Source organism: Mobula hypostoma, chromosome 16 (genome assembly GCF_963921235.1).
Source record: "Mobula hypostoma chromosome 16, sMobHyp1.1, whole genome shotgun sequence".
Classification (NCBI taxonomy): domain Eukaryota; kingdom Metazoa; phylum Chordata; class Chondrichthyes; order Myliobatiformes; family Myliobatidae; genus Mobula; species Mobula hypostoma.
In genome coordinates, this window is record NC_086112.1 from 18,953,859 (window position 1) to 18,972,509 (window position 18,651).

Genomic DNA, 18,651 nt, shown 5'->3' on the forward strand with positions numbered 1-18,651 from the left:
TCACCCCAATTCAGGAGTCCTACAGTTTTCCAGAAAATCAGTGACCTTTGAAGTAAGTATATCACCAGCATACCTATATATAGAGAAGTCTTGTCATTAGGAACACTGTCATCGAGGTATGCCGTCCCCAGTGTGTACAAAGGGGTTCCTCCAACTCCATGCAACAATTGCCCCAGCAAAAACAGATAGAAAAAGTTGCTGTCTTTATGTGCAACAGAGGGTTTGCAGTCTTGTGTCGTGGAATTACCACTGGACGGAACACAAATATCTGAAAGATAAAATTGTGCAATTATCCTAATAGTTTAAAATTTAGGTCGCAAGAGTTTTTATATCTTAATATTACTTTTCTTTTTTTTGGTCCCTATTGATTCCACAAGTTATGATATTCAACTGGAATGTCATTAGTTCAGCATATAATTTACACTCATTTGAAACAACACCTAGTTTAAAGAAAAAGAGCTATTAAATTGAAACATAATACAAGATATCAGATATTAATTAACCATGTCCTTCGAGCCATAATCTGGCAAACTGAAGAGAGGAGCTGAATTTGTCTGACTATATAGCTCAATACCAGGTTGTTGATCTGATCTGTTAAGAAGATTGACAACTGTTCAGTTAAGACATAATGTCAATGGTAAAAATATTAATGCTTACATGAATTGTTAATCAGACAGCAATTTACAGTGAACATGGTTAAAGATGGAAATTAAAAAATTGTTGCTCTAGTCATCTTGATCTGACAGGAGTTGTATTGTAATAGAATATCATCAATACATGCAAAATATACAAGCGTAAATGAAAAAATCTATTTAATGGTAAGATAGTCATCAGAAAATAGGGTTCGTCCATTTAAGTGCAAGTGAATTTGTTTACCGGATTAATAAACTCTGATTACTGCCAAATAATCTCTTTAGCACAGGAAATTAACTTTTATAGGCATGGAGCTAAATTCTTCAGATTTTAATTATTATTGGAGACTTGGTATTAAATTAAACATACTTAACTGACAATTTCTAGTTCTGACTCTGCATGGTTCAGTGCCAGTTGTCAATCATAAGTAGATTCAAATTGTCTGTTTTAACTGGGTTCAAATTTGTTTCACAGAATGCATTGCACCATGATGCCTTTCTAATTACAACAAACTCCTGTGTCATGCCTGACAAATATGATTTCTAGTTAAGCACAATTGTAATACTGGATTCATGCACAGCTGACCAGAAAATTCAGCCAAGACAACAATATAATGGGTATTGAAAATTTGGATTAATGTGGCAATTTATGAACCCAGTATTAATGCTAATAAATCGTTTTTACTCAAAGCCTTCGTTATCTGCTCCACACATTCTTTCACGCAAATAATAATACAGCGTGCTAAGGACTAGGACCAGTTAGGGGGAGGGGGCTGGGGTCGGCAGGGCTGTGGGATGTCAGGACTGGCATTCACGTGCCTGACTAAAATTGAGGGCGGAAAGACCAGATCTTGTATGAGAGATTGGAAAATGGAGATGGGCTCAGAGATGAAGGGAGCAGTTGGCAGAGATGGCGGTGGCCGGGAAGTGTGGGTATGCTTGATGATCATAGCCTGTAGTCAGTGGGTTGGAATGGTAGTCAGGCCATGGCAGTGGTCAGAAATCTGAAACTGGTACAGATCTGGGGGGTGGGAATGGGTGTAGGAAATCAGTGGGATGTTTGTCACAAGGCCATGACATCAGGTGGGATGTTAATGGGAGATCATGGGGAGGCCGAAGAAAGCAGTTAAGTTACAGAAATAAAAGGAAATTAAGTAGGTCAGGTCCCTAGTCCTGGAGTGTGGGCTACCACAGGACTCCCTTAAGTAAGGGCACTCAATTCATTTTGGAATGCCCAATTCTCCTCAGAGTAATGTGGCACAATTTACTGGAAAATATTCCAAAGGTCAAATTTTTGATAAGCTGCACTTATAAATGAAAATAACTGCGATTCATACAAGTAGTTCTGAAAAAAGTTCCACCAGATGTCCAATTTTCTTGGTTATCATAGCTCCACATTTCAGGACAATAAAATCAAAATAGTAATTCATATGTGTGCAGTTAAAATCTGGTTTTCCCAAGGGAACAGAAATAGAGTCATCAAGAAGTACAGCACAGAAGCAGGCCCTTCAGCCCATCTAGTCCATGCCAAAACTATTTAAACTGCTTCCTCCCAATGACCTGAACAAGGAACCATAGCCCTCCATACCTTGACTATCGATGTACCTATCCAAACTTCTCTTAAGCGTTGAAATTGAGCTCCCTTGGACCACTTGTGCTGCCAACTCATTCCACACTCTCACAGCCCTTTTCAGCGAAGAAGATTCCCTTCATGTTTCCCTTAAACTTCTCATCTTTCACCCTAAAGCAATGACCTCTGGTTGTAGTCTCACTCAGTGGAAAATGCCTGTTTGCATTTACCCTATCTATATCCCTCATAAATTTGTTTTCTCTATCAAATCTCCTCTCAGTCTTCTACGTTCTCAAGAATACAGTCCTAACCTATTCAATCTTTCCTTATAACTCAGGTCCTCGACTCGGCAACATCCTCGTAAGTTTTCTCTTCACTCTTTCAACCTTGTTTACATCTTTCCTGCAGATGGGTGGCCACCCATATGGAGACAATCCTGGGAGGATACAGAACTGGAAGGGCTTAATGGTTCAAAATACTAGTCAACATGATATTCACAAAATGCTGGAGGAACCCAGCAGGTCAGACAATATTGACGGAAAGGAAGAAAGAGTCAGCGTTTCAATTCAAGACCATTCTTCAGGACTGGAAAGGAAGGGGGAAGCCACTAGTATAAAAAGGTGGAGGGAGAGAAAGGAGGTCCAGCTATAAAGTAATAGGTGAAGCCAGCTGGGAAATAGAAAAGATATGGGGGAAGAGAGAGAAAAAAAATTACTGGAAGGAGACATTGTTGTTCATGCTTGGATTATACCTGGACGGAATATGAGATGTATGTTGCTCCTCCATCCTGAGAGTGGCCTCATCGTGGCAAAAGAGGAGATCATGAGCCATATGTCGGAACAGGAATGGGGAAAGAAATTCATTTCCATAGATGCTACCTGACTTGCTGAGTTCAGCCAGTATTTTGTGTGCGCTGCTCAGGATTTCCAGCATCTGCAAAATCTCTTGTGTTTATGATCTTCAGGACACTGATTTCCACCCCCATGTGCCCCACTACTAGCCCGACTATCAAAATTATCTTCCACAACGTAGAGATAATTTAGTCTGCACAAAGGAAAATAACTAATAATTCATAAAACTACTGAATAATTACATGAAGACAAGAAATTCTGCAGATGCCAGAAATCCAAAACAATGCACACAAAGTGCTGGAGAAACTCTTACCTCTTCTCACTTGCCTGTCACTTCCCCTAGTGCCCCTCCTTCCCTTTCTCCTCTGGTCCCCACTCCTCTCCTCTCAGATTCCTTCTTCTCCAGCCTTTTACCTTTCCCACCCATCTGGCTTCACCGATCACCTTTTAGCTGCCTTCCTTCCCTTCCCCCAACCTTTTTATTCTGGTAACACTTTCAGTACGCTGGATGAACTCAGCAGGTCAGGCAGGATCAGTTAGAAACGATGATCCGACGTTTCAGGCCGAAACCCTTCGTCAGGACTGAAGAATGAAAGATGGGGAAGGATTTGAAGAATGCTTGTAGCTCTTTATTCTGGTGACTTCCTGCTTCCTTTCCAGTCCTGAAGAAGGGTCTCGGCCTGAGTTACTTCAGCATTTTGAATTTCACATAAGACTGGACTGTGCGATTATCAAGTTTATGCATCTTGCAAACTCACTTATTTACAGAATAGACAAGTGCACCATCACCAGCACTTTCTAGATCTTGTCACAGGTCAGTTGAATTAACATTACTGACTAAGCATTTAAAATATGGCAATTCATCTTTAGTCTAAGATAACACTCAATAATTACAACATGCTTGGCACAATAGTATTCACAAATGCTGCTGGGTTACAGTTTCATAACAATACTTTGTCATCAATAAATGTTTTTAAAGCAACACACCTAGAATTCTGAAGGAACTTAGCAAGTTAGGCAGCATCTATGGAAAAGAGTAAACAGTTGACGTTTTGGGCTGAGACCCTTCTTCAGGACTCTATAATTATAGTTTTATATAATTTTCCCCTACCATACCACGCTCCTTCAGACTTTCAATTCGTCGATTAAGTTCTGAATCATCTGAAGCTTTGTAAATGATGTGTCAAAACTCCCAAACATGAATTTGGCAATTTTCATTTATACTGTTTAGTCATTTCCAATGCATTAATTTATTGCAGACAATGAACTCATAGAAAGGGTGCAGAGGAGACTTACAAGGATGTTACCTGGATTGGGGAGCATGCCTTATGAGAATAGGTTGAGTGAACTCGGCCTTTTCTCCTTGGAGCGATGGAGGATGAGAGGTGACCTGATAGAGGTGTACAAGATAATGAGAGGCATTGATCGTGTGGATAGTCGGAGCCTTTTCCCCAGGGCTGAAATGGCTAACACAAGAGGGCATAGTTTTAAGGTGCTTGAAAGTAGGTACAGAGGAGATGTCAGGGGTAAGTTTTTTTTTACGCAGAGAGTGGTGAGTGTGTGGAATGGGCTGCCGGCACTGGTGGTGGAGGTGGAAACGACAGGGTCTTTTAAGAGACTCCTGGATGGATACATGAAGCTTAGAAAGATAGAGGGCTAAGGGTAAGCCTAGGTAGTTCTAAGGTAAGGACATGTTCAGCACATCTTTGTGGGCCGAAGGGCCCGTATTGTGCTGCAGGTTTTCTATGTTTCTATGAACTCATTGCCGTTTCAGGAATAAGCCACTTCTATGCAATAAATATTATGCAAGATGTGATAACATTTGGAATTATAACACATAATAAGTGATGAGTTCTACTTAATTCTTACAATTAATCTCAGTGATGGTCAAATTTAAAATTATAATAATAGAAATATTATGCAGATTTTAGTAAATCAGTTTATTGAAGTGGGCTGTTGACCACCACAAGTCAGAGGGATTACATGGATCTTTACCTGTATGTGAAGGCAAGCTTCAAATGTAACCGATCTTTTAACTTGGATCCAATGACTAACTAGATTTTGGCATGAAAGGAGTTTTGAAATTTTAGTTTGCTTGTGAAGTGGCCCAGATTGTGTGGCTAGCAATGAATAAGCAGCACTGGCCATTTACTGTGGCTACGTTTTCTCTACATTTACTCAACCGGCTTTTGCATTAGAGATTGTAAGATCAGAGGTCCGCTACAAACTGCCTAAGGTAGTTGAAAACAAGCAAGCAACCATGGTCCAGGGCATATAATGTGCAGAAGAACATATGCTAAAATAGTCATGCAAAGACGACCACTGCCAGACATTCCATTCACAATTTCACAAATCATGACAGAAGGGCAAGTTTATAAATGTTACTGCTTGCCTTAACAGAAGGAATTAAAGTGCTGGTGCACTGCATGAAACACCACTTCAAAATCTATGACAAGGTCAAGAGGATGGCAGGAAGGAGATACCATGAAATCTCCATTGGATAATTAGGCTTTGTGTCTCAGGATAAGTAGTTATCACCTCTATTTCACAGCACCACCCATTTTTCTAAAGAAAGAAAATGGCCTTAGTTGAAAAAAATGATCTGTCAGAAAAGATTTCTTCGAGGTCTTTAGCAAAAGGCTCCCTCTACCCTGAGCAATCCTTCATTCTCCTGTTAAAACATATATATATTCTCCTGTTAAGAAATATATATATACACACACACACACACACACACGAGCAATTGCTGCTTTTCAAGCCATTGCTGTGCTTCAAACGATCCATCTAAAAAGATGGATTTAAAAAGATCCATTTTTCACAGATCTTGAACTTGAAGATTAAAAAGATCCATTTAAAAAGTACAATTTTACAAAATAATTTCTAGCTCTATACATCTTAACCAACTGAGATGAAGAATACGTTAGTCCTGACGAAGGGTCTCGGCCTGAAACGTTGACTCTACCTCTTCCTAGCGATGCTGCCTGGCCTGCTGCGTTCACCAGCAACTTTTATGTGTGTTGCTTGAATTTCCAGCATCTGCAGAATTCCTGTTGTTTGTGAAGAATACTTACCTAGTGTCTGAAAATGGAAGTGTAATTGGAAAAATTAACTCAACGCTCAGTGGAAAAGAAGGAAAGAAAGATTACATTATTAATAATAAACCCTAACAAGACCTTTTTTTCTCAGCACCACTTTCCTGTACTAGTCTCACATCTCTTAATTCCCAAAATACACAAATATCTGAAGAGATAGAAAAAAACGAGTTGCATTTATTATCTTTTAAATCTCCAACAACAATTAAAATCTAAAAGAATGTGACCCTATGTATTTAAAAACAACTTTCCATTGTTAGAGAAGCACCTGACCTAAGGTGCCTTTAAGAAATGAACTTGAACATGAATTAATGAACTTAATATTTACCCATCAAGTTAGTTTAACAACTTCAACACTCAATTCCCTGCTTTCCATGCTTAACTGGACAAATGTGGTCATGAGCAATGGCTTGCTGATCTACTCTTTATTACATCTCAATTGATGCATCTTACTTTATATTCACATCCAAATCTGAGCCAGTGTTGGTTACAGATCAAACTTATTTATATCTTGGCTCATGCAGCTCAATGCTGTTTAACAGAATAAATTCACCATTTATTCAACATTTTCATATGATGTAATTTGACCTTTCCGAATCCTTCTTATTAACTTAAAATATATGACCAGAGGAGCGGAGTTGAGGACATTATTGAACGTATTCGATTTAAGATATTGGTCCAGCCTTGTTTTGTTCCGTTTGCTTTTTTTTTTGGGTTTAGTATTTAGTTTTTTTTTGTTTTTTGGGGGGGGTTTTCTTTGTTTTTTTTTTCTTTTTATTTCTTTTTTTCCTCTATGATTAACTATATTTAGAGTTTGGAAGTCTACTGCCCCTGTATTACTGGAAATCTTTTTTGTACATGTTTATCAACAATAAGATTATTCCAATCTCTCTGTATCAATATTGTTATTCTGTTTATAATTTTGGAAAATTAATAAAAAGATTTAAAAAGAAAAAAGAAATTCACCAATTTAATTATCAAATATAAACTAATTTAATTAGCATAAGCTACACATCAAAAGAGGTACAAAAATCAAAGAGAAATTAGCTTAGTATGCCTTGATGACAGTGCAGCTGAGTTGTGTTTTTTTGATGGTTTGAAATTAGATTGCATTATCTTATTGAAACTACTGTAGTATAGGAGAGTGAACAAGGTAATAATTCTCAAAACAAAAAATACAGACCTCTTACTTTGGAACCATAATTATACGAGCCACTAATGAAATGAGGAAGCGAATATACAAGGGATCCCAATCCAAGCATGAAAGCTGTAAAGGCCAACCACCGTGGCTTGTGACCCTTTTGTCCATAGTACGAGATGAAAAGAGCCAAGGAACAGAAGGAGATGTCATAGCCAGTAGAAATCAATCCTGTGAGGATACTAGTCAAACTGTATCGCTTTTCTATTGTGGAGATGTTGATATTCACCAGACCATTCACCAAAGCACCTGGAACAAAAAAAAGTTATTATTTTAAAGGTATAATGCACTGGTTATGATTTCTACTGCTATGCGGTAGCTATTTCATTTTAGCAGCTTTGTAAGAGCAGTCTGTTCTGCTTTTAGCATGTTTGGGTTTGAGCTGAAGTAAGGGACTATGTTGTTCAACTTAAGAATGTTGTGTCAGCCAATCAGGATGGTGGAATTGGGAGAAGGTTCTAGAGAACGCTGGGCAGAGAGGTTTTTGTGACGGACACCGGTGAGGGTTGAGGTCTTTTTGGCAGGAGCTGCGATAAGACAGGAAGGAGGATAGCTGAAATGCCGTCCCTGTTGCGCAAGGTGCTTTGTGCAGATGAACGGCTTCAAGGAGGAAGGACCAATACACCAGTGGGGGAGCCCATTTGTTCAAAATAGATATCGAGCGACATTCGGAAGGTGGTGAGTGCTTTCACACAGCCCATAGGTCCAGTGCGAGTTAAGGACAACTTCAAGATAAGCTACATAAGGTAAGAGAGGTGAAGAGAGCTTTTGGTTTGCTGGCCTTTATTAATCAGAGCATTGAGTATAGGAGTTGGGATGTAATGTTGAATTTGTATAAGGCATTGGTAAGGCCAAATCTGGAGTATTGTGTACAGTTCTGGTCACCGACTTATAGGAAGGATGTCAATAAAATTGAGAGAGTACAGAGGAGGTTTACTAAAATGTTGCCTGGGTTTCATCTCCTAAGTTACAGAGAAAGGTTGAACAAGTTAGGTCTTTATTCTTTGGAGTGTAGAAGATTGAGGGGAGACTTGATAGAGGTGTTTAAAATTATGAGGGGGATTGATAGAGTTGACGTGGTTAGACTTTTTCCATCGAGAGTGGGGAAGATTCAAACAAGAGCGCATGGGTTGAGAATTAGAGGACAAAAGTTTAGGGGTAACGTGAGGGGGAATTTCTTTACTCAGAGAGTGGTAGCTGTGTGGAATGAGCTTGCAGCAGAAATGGTTGAGGCAGGTTCTATGTTGTTGTTTAAAGTTAAATTGGATAGATATATGGACAGGAAAGGAATGGAGGGTTATGGGCTGAGTGCAGGTCGGTGGAAATAGGATAGGGTAAGAGTTCGGCACGGACTAGAAGGGCCGAGATGTCCTGTTTCCGTGCTGTAATTGAGATATGGTCGTATACGTGTGCAGATTTGTACTGGGTTAACTGTAATGGGCTCTTTTTTTTCCCTTTTCTTTTTCCTACTAACTGTTCGATAAAGCTGAAATTTGTAAATATATTTTCTTTATCATTGTATGCTGTGTACAATCTGTTATTTCTTGCCGACGGCTAATTGCACGGGAGCAGTATTTACATAGTATTTGCACAGACCAGGGTTCGGCTGGTCAAGGCGTCCCAACTTCCCAGTTTAGGTGGGACCCAAATCATACAGACCCAAGTCATAGAGTTTGAGAAAGCTGGTTTTCTCACTGCTGAGTCCAGTGGCTGTTGGCGAGAGGCTAACAAGCCGCATCTCTAGAGAAGCTCGGTAAAAAGAGGTTTCGAAGATATAAAAGCAGGGAACATATCTCAACACTAATTCTAAGGTGGCATCAAGCAAGCAACATAAGTGTCAAATTAATGAATTCGACTGAACAACTTTGGGCCCAAGTCACAATTTCCATGTCTTTCCCCATTATCCTTGAATTGCCTGATGGTGGTAATTCCTGAATCGCCCTTCATTTTACTACTGTTACACCAGACTGGGACACTTTAAAGGCAATTTCCATTACTCCCCTTCGATTCTTCTGACCACTCAGAACATAAAATCAGTACCATCATGATCCCCAACATTAATCTTAACACCCTCATAATCTTAGCCCCAATTCCCTGATATCCTCTAGCTTTTCACTATTATTCAAACACTATCTTTCCAAACTTCCTCTATCTTCAACGTCTCCAGTTTCCCAATCTCTCAACTCCTCAGGCACACCCATCCCAAGTGACCATTAACTTCAAGACCTCCCAAGCAACTCAAAGTCAACCAGCACCACCTATGAAGCTATGAACAGTTTCCTGTTTTTTTGGCGTCCATGCGCGTGCGTCTGAGTGTGCGATGTTGGTGGGACGATGTCTTTTTCATGCCTTTACAAGGCACGGAGCAAGAGAGACTGTGTGACGCACCACTCCTCACACAGACATTTCGCAGTAGTTTTCCCTTTATTTTACAAGGTCGAGTTGCAATCTCGACACTCAACCTGGCGCGGATGGAAAGCGTACTCGGGAGCAGCCCCGACGGGGTTCAAACTGGGAACCTCCATTCCGGAGTCCGACGCTGATGTCATTGCGCCACCAACCGGCCCACTATGAATAGTTTCCAATGCAATGACCACAAAAACACTCATCTTTGCACACCTTGGTCCTGAACAGACTATAGAGGGAAACATTAATCAGTAAATGTGGTGTACCAAGGAATTTTTTTTAAATCACTAATTACTGATGGTTAAAACACTGCACAGTACTGTAGCAATTTTATGGATTGCACTGTACTGCTGTCAATAAAAAAGACTAATTTCATGACCTACATGAGTGATGATAAACTTAATTCTGATATGGGTCTCTATTGTGGACTGAGAGTGGGAAGAGGGCAGGGAGAGGGGAATCGTGGTTGGGGAAAAGGGAAGGGAGAGGTGAGGGAGTGGAAAGATCCAGAGAGACATTCTGTAATGATCAATAAACCAATTGTTTGGAATCAAATGACCTTGCCTGGTGTCTCAGGGCTGGGTGTGTTTGCAATCATGCCATCCCACCCCACCTCCCTAGCACTATTTCTCTGCCGCCTGTCCCACACCCATCCCACAGCACTCCACCCTTGCCATTTTCAACATCCTTTGCTCCCCCCAGATTTACAAACTCGCTCTCCACTCTACATTGACAAATACAGTGCAAAAGTCCTAGGCATCCGGCACCCTAGCTATATATTCATATGCCTAAGACTTCCGCACAGTACAAGTTGTAATATTTAGTTACACATTCAGCAGCTTTGACAATAGACAATAGGCAATAGGTGCAGAAGTAGGCCATTCGGCCCTTCGAGTCAGCACCGCCATTCACAGTGATCATGGCTGATCATCCACAATCAGTATCCAGTTCCTGCCTTATCCCCATAACCTTTGATTCCGCTATCTTTAAGAGCTCTATCCATCTCTTTCTTGAAAGCATCCAGAGACTTGGCCTCCACAGCCTTCTGGGGCAGAGCATTCCATATATCCACCACTCTCTGGGTGAAAAAGTTTTTCCTCAACTCCGTTCTAAATGGCCTACCCCTAATTCTTAAACTGTGGCCTCTGGTTCTGGACTCATCCATCAGTGGGAACATGCTTCCTGCCTCCAGCGTGTCCAATCCCTTAATAATCTTATATGTTTTAATAAGATCCCCTCTCAGCCTTCTAAATTCCAGAGTATACAAGCCTAGTCGCTCCAATCTTTCAAAATATAACAGTACCACCATCCCGGGGATTAACCTTGTGAACCTACGCTGCACTCCCTCAATAGCAAGGATGTCCTTCCTCAAATTTGGAGACCAAAACTGCACATAGTACTCCAGGTGTGGTCTCTTTCTTTTTTTTTTTCTTTTTAAATCTTTTTATTGAGTAAGTATACAAAAAAGGTAAGCCATATAAACATTAATACAATGTTAAAGTATAATAAAATTCCAAAAGATAACAATACCAAAAAGAAAATACTACAAACAATGTAATTTAAGCATAAGAAACCAAGATAACATAATAGTATACTAAATTTTATATATATCAATGGAAAAAAAAGAAAAAAAAACCCCAAAAAAAAAACCCACCGTGCAGCTAACTAAAAGCAAGGCAAAGCAATGGGCTAACTTGAAACCAAACAGAGTTAAACTTAAAATCACGTCCTCAATCCCGACCTCCATTAAAAACAGTGAAAAAAAACAAGAAGGGTAAATATTACATTAAATGAAAATATCGAATAAAAGGTCCCCAAATCTATTCAAATTTAAATGAAGAATCATAAAGGTTACTTCTAATTTTCTCCAAATTCAAACATAAAATCGTCTGAGAAAACCAAAAAAAGGTAGTTGGAGCATTAAGCTCTTTCCAATGTTGTAAAATACATCTTTTCGCCATTAAAGTAAGAAATGCAATCATTCTACGGGCTGAAGGGGAAAGATTACTAGAAATTTTAGGTAGTCCAAAGATAGCAGTAATAGGGTGAGGAGAGATATCTATATTTAATACCTTAGAAATAATATTGAAAATATCTCTCCAAAAAGTTTCCAAAGTAGGGCAAGACCAAAACATATGAGTTAAAGAGGCTATCTGCCCCGAACATCTATCACAGAAAGGATTAATATGCGAGTAAAAACGCGCTAACTTATCTTTGGATATATGTGCTCTATGAACCACTTTAAATTGAATTAGGGAATGTTTAGCACAAATAGAGGAAGTATTAACTAATTGTAAAATCTGCCCCCAATCATCCACAGAAATGGTAAGCCCCAATTCCTGTTCCCAATCTACCCTAATCTTATCAAATGGAGCTTTCCTAAGTTTCATAATAATATTATAAATCATAGCCGATGCACCTTTCTGACATGGATTAAGGTTAATTATCGAATCTAAAATATATGTAGGAGGAAGCATTGGAAAGGAAGAAAGTATAGTACTTAGGAAATTTCTAACTTGTAAATATCTAAAAAAATGTATTCTTGATAAGTTATATTTATTAGATAATTGTTCAAAAGACATAAGGGAACCATCTAAAAATAAATCCAAAAACCGTAAAATACCCTTAGTCTTCCAAGTTTGAAAAGCGCGATCCGTAAAAGAGGGAGGAAAAAATATGTTACCTAAAATAGGAATCGCTAACCCGAATTGATTAAGATCAAAAAATTTTCTGAATTGAAACCAAATGCGCAAAGCATATTTAACTATCGGGTTAGAGACCTGCTTAAGGTGTTTCGAATCAAAAGGAAGAGAGGAACCTAAAATAGAACCAAGTGTATAACCCTGAACAGATTGTAATTCCAATGCTACCCATTTAGGAATAGATAGTATGTCCCGGTCAAGTAACCAAAATTTCATATGTCGAATATTAATAGCCCAATAATAAAATCTAAAGTTAGGTAATGCTAAACCTCCATCTCTCTTAGCTTTCTGTAAATGTATTTTACCCAGTCTCGGATTCTTGTTCTGCCAAATAAATGAAGAAATTTTAGAGTCAACTTTATCAAAAAAAGATTTAGGAACGAAAATTGGTAATGCCTGAAACACATATAAAAATTTTGGCAAAAAAAACATCTTAACTGCATTAATACGACCAATCAAAGTTAAATATAAGGGAAACCGTTTAGATGAAAGTTGAGTAATATGGTCTATTAATGGTAAAAAGTTAGTCTTAAATAAATCTTTATGTTTACAAGTAATTTTAATCCCAAGATATGAAAAGTAATTATTAATCAATTTAAATGGAAATTTATAATATAAGGGAAGATGTTTATTAATCGGAAAAAGTTCACTCTTACTAAGATTTAATTTATAACCTGAGAAAAGACCAAATTGTGCTAATAACTCTAAAACAGCAGGAATGGATCTCTCAGGATTAGAAATATATAAAAGTAAATCATCAGCATAGAGTGATAATTTATGGGACTTTAATCCCCGAGTTATCCCAGTAATATTTGAAGATTCTCGAATAGCAATTGCAAGAGGTTCTAATGCAATATCAAATAATAGGGGACTAAGAGGACAGCCTTGTCGACTACCACGAAAGAGAGGAAAAAAAGGTGAGTTTAAAGAGTTAGTACGAACCGAGGCTACAGGGGAGTGATATAACAGTTTAATCCAGGATATAAATTTCAAGCTAAAATTAAACATTTCAAGCACCTTAAATAAATAAGGCCATTCTACTCTATCAAAAGCTTTCTCGGCATCTAAAGAAATAACACACTCAGGAACATTTTGTGAGGGAGTATAAACGATATTTAACAATGTACGAATATTATAAAAAGAGTAACGACCTTTAATAAAACCCGTTTGGTCTTCCGAAATAATAGAAGGAAGTACTTTTTCTAGTCTATTTGCTAATAACTTAGAAAAAACTTTAGAATCAACATTTAATAAAGATATTGGTCTATAAGATGCACATTGAGCAGGGTCTTTATCCTTCTTTAGTATTAAAGAAATTGATGCTCTATTAAAAGATTCCGGAAGTTTACCAAGTTTCAAAGAAGCCTCAAAAACCTTATAGAGCCAAGGAATCAATAAAGAAGCAAAACATTTATAAAATTCAACGGTAAACCCATCAGGGCCAGGAGCTTTCCCCAGATTCATAGAAAAAATAACATTCTTAATCTCATCCATTGTAATGGAAGTATCTAATAAAGAAGACATATCCTGTGAAATCTGAGGGAAGTCTAACTTATCTAAAAAATCATTCATATATTTAGAATCTCGAGGAGACTCTGATTGATATAAAGAAGAATAAAAATCACAAAAGGTTTGATTAATCCCCACATGATCCAATATCAATCGATCATTTTGGTTATAAATCTGATTGATTTGAGATTTAACATAATTAGATTTCAATTGATTAGCCAGCAGCTTGCCAATTTTATCACTGTGAACATAAAAATCACTTCTTGTTTTCTTTAATTGGTTTACCAATCGAGGACGAGAGTAGTAAACTGTGTTCCATTTGAAGTTCAGTTCTTTGTTTGTATAGCTCCTCAGAAGGAGCCATAACATATTTCTTATCAATTTCTTTAATCTTGTCCACAATTGCCATCTCCTCCTGCTTCTGTTTCTTCCTCAAAGCAACGGAATACGAAATAATCTGACCCCGAATATAGGCTTTAAAAGTGTCCCAAAGAGTGTTAACCGAAATATCTTCTGTATGGTTAATTGTAAAAAAAAGCTCAATCTGTTCATTCATAAAATTAACAAAGTCCGAGTCCTGCAGCAACAGCGAATTAAAACGCCATTGTCTATTGTTTGGTATATTGGCCATAATTTTAATAGAAAGCTTAAGTGGAGCATGATCCGAAATGGTTATAGAATCATAATCACATTTAATCACTGAAGGAATGAGACGAGAATCAATGAAAAAATAATCAATTCTTGAATAGGAATGATGAACATGTGAAAAGAAGGAAAAATCTTTTTCCTGAGGATGCAGAAAACGCCAAATGTCCGTCGACCCAGAATCAGAAAGGAAAAAATTAATCAAATTTGCAGATTTATTAGGTAAAGTCCGTAAAGGAGCCGAACGGTCCAAAGCTGGAGATAAACAGGTATTAAGATCTCCGCCCCAAATCAATGAAAACTCGTTCAAATTCGGAAACTGATCAAACAATGATTTATAAAATTCCGGACAATCCATATTAGGAGCATAAACATTAACCAAAACTACTTTTTTATTAAATAGTAAACCACTAACCAATAAAAATCTACCATTCGGATCAGAGATAATATCCTGTTGTATAAAAGTAACTGAGGAATCTATAAAAATAGAGACGCCTCGAATCTTAGCATTGGAGTTCAAATGAAATTGTTGTCCCTTCCAGAATTTGAAAAAACGTAGTCTGTCCCCCCTCCATACATGGGTCTCTTGTAAAAATAAAATTTGTGCTTTAAGTCTCCGGAACACTTTAAAAACTTTTTTCCTTTTAATAGGATGATTAAGACCATTAGTATTCCAGGAGACAAAATTAATAATAGACTCCATAAATCCTAAAGTCAACCCACAACAAGGAGGATTGACAATAGGCGCGACCCACAAACCCAGAGAGGAAACAGAACATACAAAAGATACCGGGGAAAAGGACGCAACCAGTACTTCAATAATGTATATAGCCCAAAGAGAAACAAACTAAAACGTGAAGCCCCTCCCACCACCCCCCCACCCCAAGACCCCAAGGCAAAATCTAAAGCAGACCCGCCAGAAAGAAGCAAGCGCTAAAACTACCCCCATGACTTCCGGTATACGCTCCCTAAAAAAAAGGTATAAATATGAAAAGGATCAGCTAATTGTAAAACAGTAAAAAAATAAGTAAAAAAAAGTTAGCTCAATTAAAATACACACAGAACAGAACAAAAGGCGGAAAATATATATTAAAAAAAACCACAATAAACCTCAAACTCATGAATAGACACAGCAACAAAAAAAATAGGATTATTAACATAAAGTGATTATAAAAAGCAAAACAGAATAAAATTTTAAAAAACTACAAAATTTAAGGCCGCACAGGAAATACGTAAGATGACAAAAGGGAAGTAACCACCCAGAATCCCCTGGGAAAAGAAAGAAATGACGCAGTTAAAAAGAAAGTTTAGCAGCCATATTAAGAAATCAAAAGTAAACTTTTCTGCCCAAATAGGGCACAGAAAAGTTAAAACCAACCAATTCACAGCCTCCGATCAACGGAGATAATTTAAAAAAGGCAATTAAGATGTTGAAGATGAAAGTTGATCCAGATAACTCTGGGCATCCGATGGAGAATCAAAAAAACGAAGGGCTCCATCTAACATGCGAATCCTTAGACGTGCAGGGTACAGCAGCGCTGGTCTTAAATCCATCTTATAGAATTCCGACATCACGGATCTGTAACGGACCCGTTGGTCCCAGATTGGTTTACTGAAATCTTCCACGAATCGGAACTTAAGATCCGAAAAATCAATGAAACCTTTAGATCGAGCGAATCGAAACAGTCTCTCCTTGTCTTGAAAATAATGAAAACGTAAAATAACATGCCTAGGTCTATCTGACCTAGACGAGTATGATGGGATTCTGTGAACACGATCCAGTAGCGGTGGTTGGTCAGGAAATACAGTAGGGAATGCATCTTTTAAAAGTTGAGAGAAATATTTCATGGGGTTGTTGGCTTCAACAGCTTCCCTCACGCCAATCATTCGTAAATTCTGCCGTCGCATTCTAGATTCCAAGTCAGAGTTTTTAAAAGTCAAAAAGTCAAGTTTCTTCTTCATTACATTAATTGTTTCTTCGATTTTCCCCATCTTAAGCTCACTTTGTTGCGCGAATTTTTGAAGATCAGATATAGCCGACTGATGTTCCGCAATACATGTTTGCATCTTATCAATTAAATCGGCAATTTTCTGGAAATTAGTTGAGATTTCCGTATGAATCAGGTCTTTAACAGAGCCTGCAATTTCTGTACGAATCATCTCCCTAACAGAGGTTGAAATTTCCCTCTGAATTAACTCTGATATCGCTTTCAAAGTCACCGGTGATTCAGTCGGGGGGAGATCCGTAGCTTTCGGTTTAACCGGAGGTTTACCATCCTTGCCGTTTTTCCCGTTCTTAGACATAGCAGATCTAAGTATCATCCAATTGTCAGAGAATTCAGTTTAATTCAAAGTATTGTAAAAATTGATGCCTTAATGGTTAATTAAAGTATAGCTGACCATAGAGAAAAAAAACTCAGAGGTAATGGAGCGAGTCAAGAACGCGACTTCACTCCATGAGCGCTACCGGAAGTCCTCCAGGTGTGGTCTCACCAGGGCCCTGTACAGCTGCAGAAGGACTTTGCTCTTATATTCAATTCCCAATTTACAACTAATACGGCAAAGTATCATGTTGTAGCTGATCCTTATCGACTGTACATTTTCAATGCACAAAATTTGATGATGTGACAAAAGCTACTCAAAACATCAGTGCTTTAGACAGCATAAGGCAATCTCTTGGAAATAGATACTGATGGAGAAAAACTGTTCTGTACAATCTACCCTGCAAAGATTTCAGATCCATATTCACTTATTTATCATATGTAGATCAAAACATACAGTGAAATGTGTTGTTTGCCTCATCAACCAACACAACCTACGGATTTGCTTGGGGCAGCGCACAAGTGTCAGCACACATTCCAGCTCTAACATAACATGTCACAATGTTCAGTAGGACAACACAAGCAGCAGTAATGACACCAGAACTACAAAGCAACAGCAAAACAAGCCTCTTTTTCACCTTTCCTGATGTTAGATCACCTTGCAAGTAGTGTGTTGATGTTCATTTAAAGTCAAATAAAAACAGCTAAAATATAAAGGAAATGTTTGTGAAGTTTAAGATGCTTTTCCCTTGAGAAACGATATATCTACTGACTTCTACCAATAACTGTGAAAAATATAAAAACACATATTACTTTTCTGTAAATCAGCTTCAATTTTGAAGTTCATCCAATGATTTAGGTAGGACCTTAATTATGTGATTAAGTGGAACAAATGGCACCATACAGATTGACTCACATCTCCCATGTTGTTAAACACTTCAATAATACATCGTTTTCTCTTCTCATTTTAGCCATTGTTGACTGGTTTCCATTACATCAACATTCATAGTAACGTCAACTCAATAATCCAGCATTCTTGGAAATTCAGTGGTGCTGTACTGGTATCAACTGCTGTTTGTGGAAGGGAGTGTAGAAATACCCCCAAGTCCACTTTTAAAGAAAACTCCCATGGATGGCAGAAATCTGAAATAAAAACAGAAAATACTGAAAATACTCAAACATTCTGAAGGAACCAGCTTTAAGTTTCAGGTCAATAACTTTTGATTAGATTGAACCTGAAATGTTAACTCTTTCACTCTACACAGAAAGAGATGCTTGACTAGTTGAGCATTTTCAGTATTTTCTGCTTTTATCTTATAGTTGGCAAAAAAGTTTTGAATAATGACCTCAAGACCTTGATTTTCCAATCTGCAGAAATAGCTTCTCACTGCCTACCCCAATAGCTCTGTTTAAATACCTTGAAGCATCACTCAAACTACAAACCATTAAAATTCCAGGCAATTAGCACCCACACACATAATATAGCCCTTGCTATTATTTTGTGAAAGTGCACTCCCTCCAGAGCCAATATATTCTTTCCTAAAGAGAGGTGCTGGAAGAACTCTAGATACGGGTTATTCAGAACTTTGTATAGCTGGAGTATAACTCCTCCCTTTCAAATCTTAGTGCTCTATTTCCTTAATGCACAGAAAACTAAATATACATAGAACAGTGCAGCACAGGAAGAGGCCTTTGGGCCCACAAGGTTGCACCGATCTAATTAAA

General features: G+C 38.0%; 1 protein-coding gene across 2 annotated transcripts in view; it reads right to left on the bottom strand.

The window, feature by feature from the left end:
• LOC134357262 (solute carrier organic anion transporter family member 4C1-like) overlaps positions 1-18,651 on the bottom strand; it is an 87,412-nt gene that overhangs the window by 58,561 nt on the left and 10,200 nt on the right. The window contains exons 2-3 of one of the 2 annotated variants that reach the window (XM_063068603.1): positions 7,329-7,592; positions 74-268 (exon numbers count right to left, since the gene is read on the bottom strand). In XM_063068603.1, the coding sequence (XP_062924673.1) occupies positions 74-268; positions 7,329-7,592 (459 nt within the window). The remainder of the gene's footprint in view (positions 1-73; positions 269-7,328; positions 7,593-18,651) is intronic. The other variant, XM_063068604.1, reaches the window with a different exon arrangement.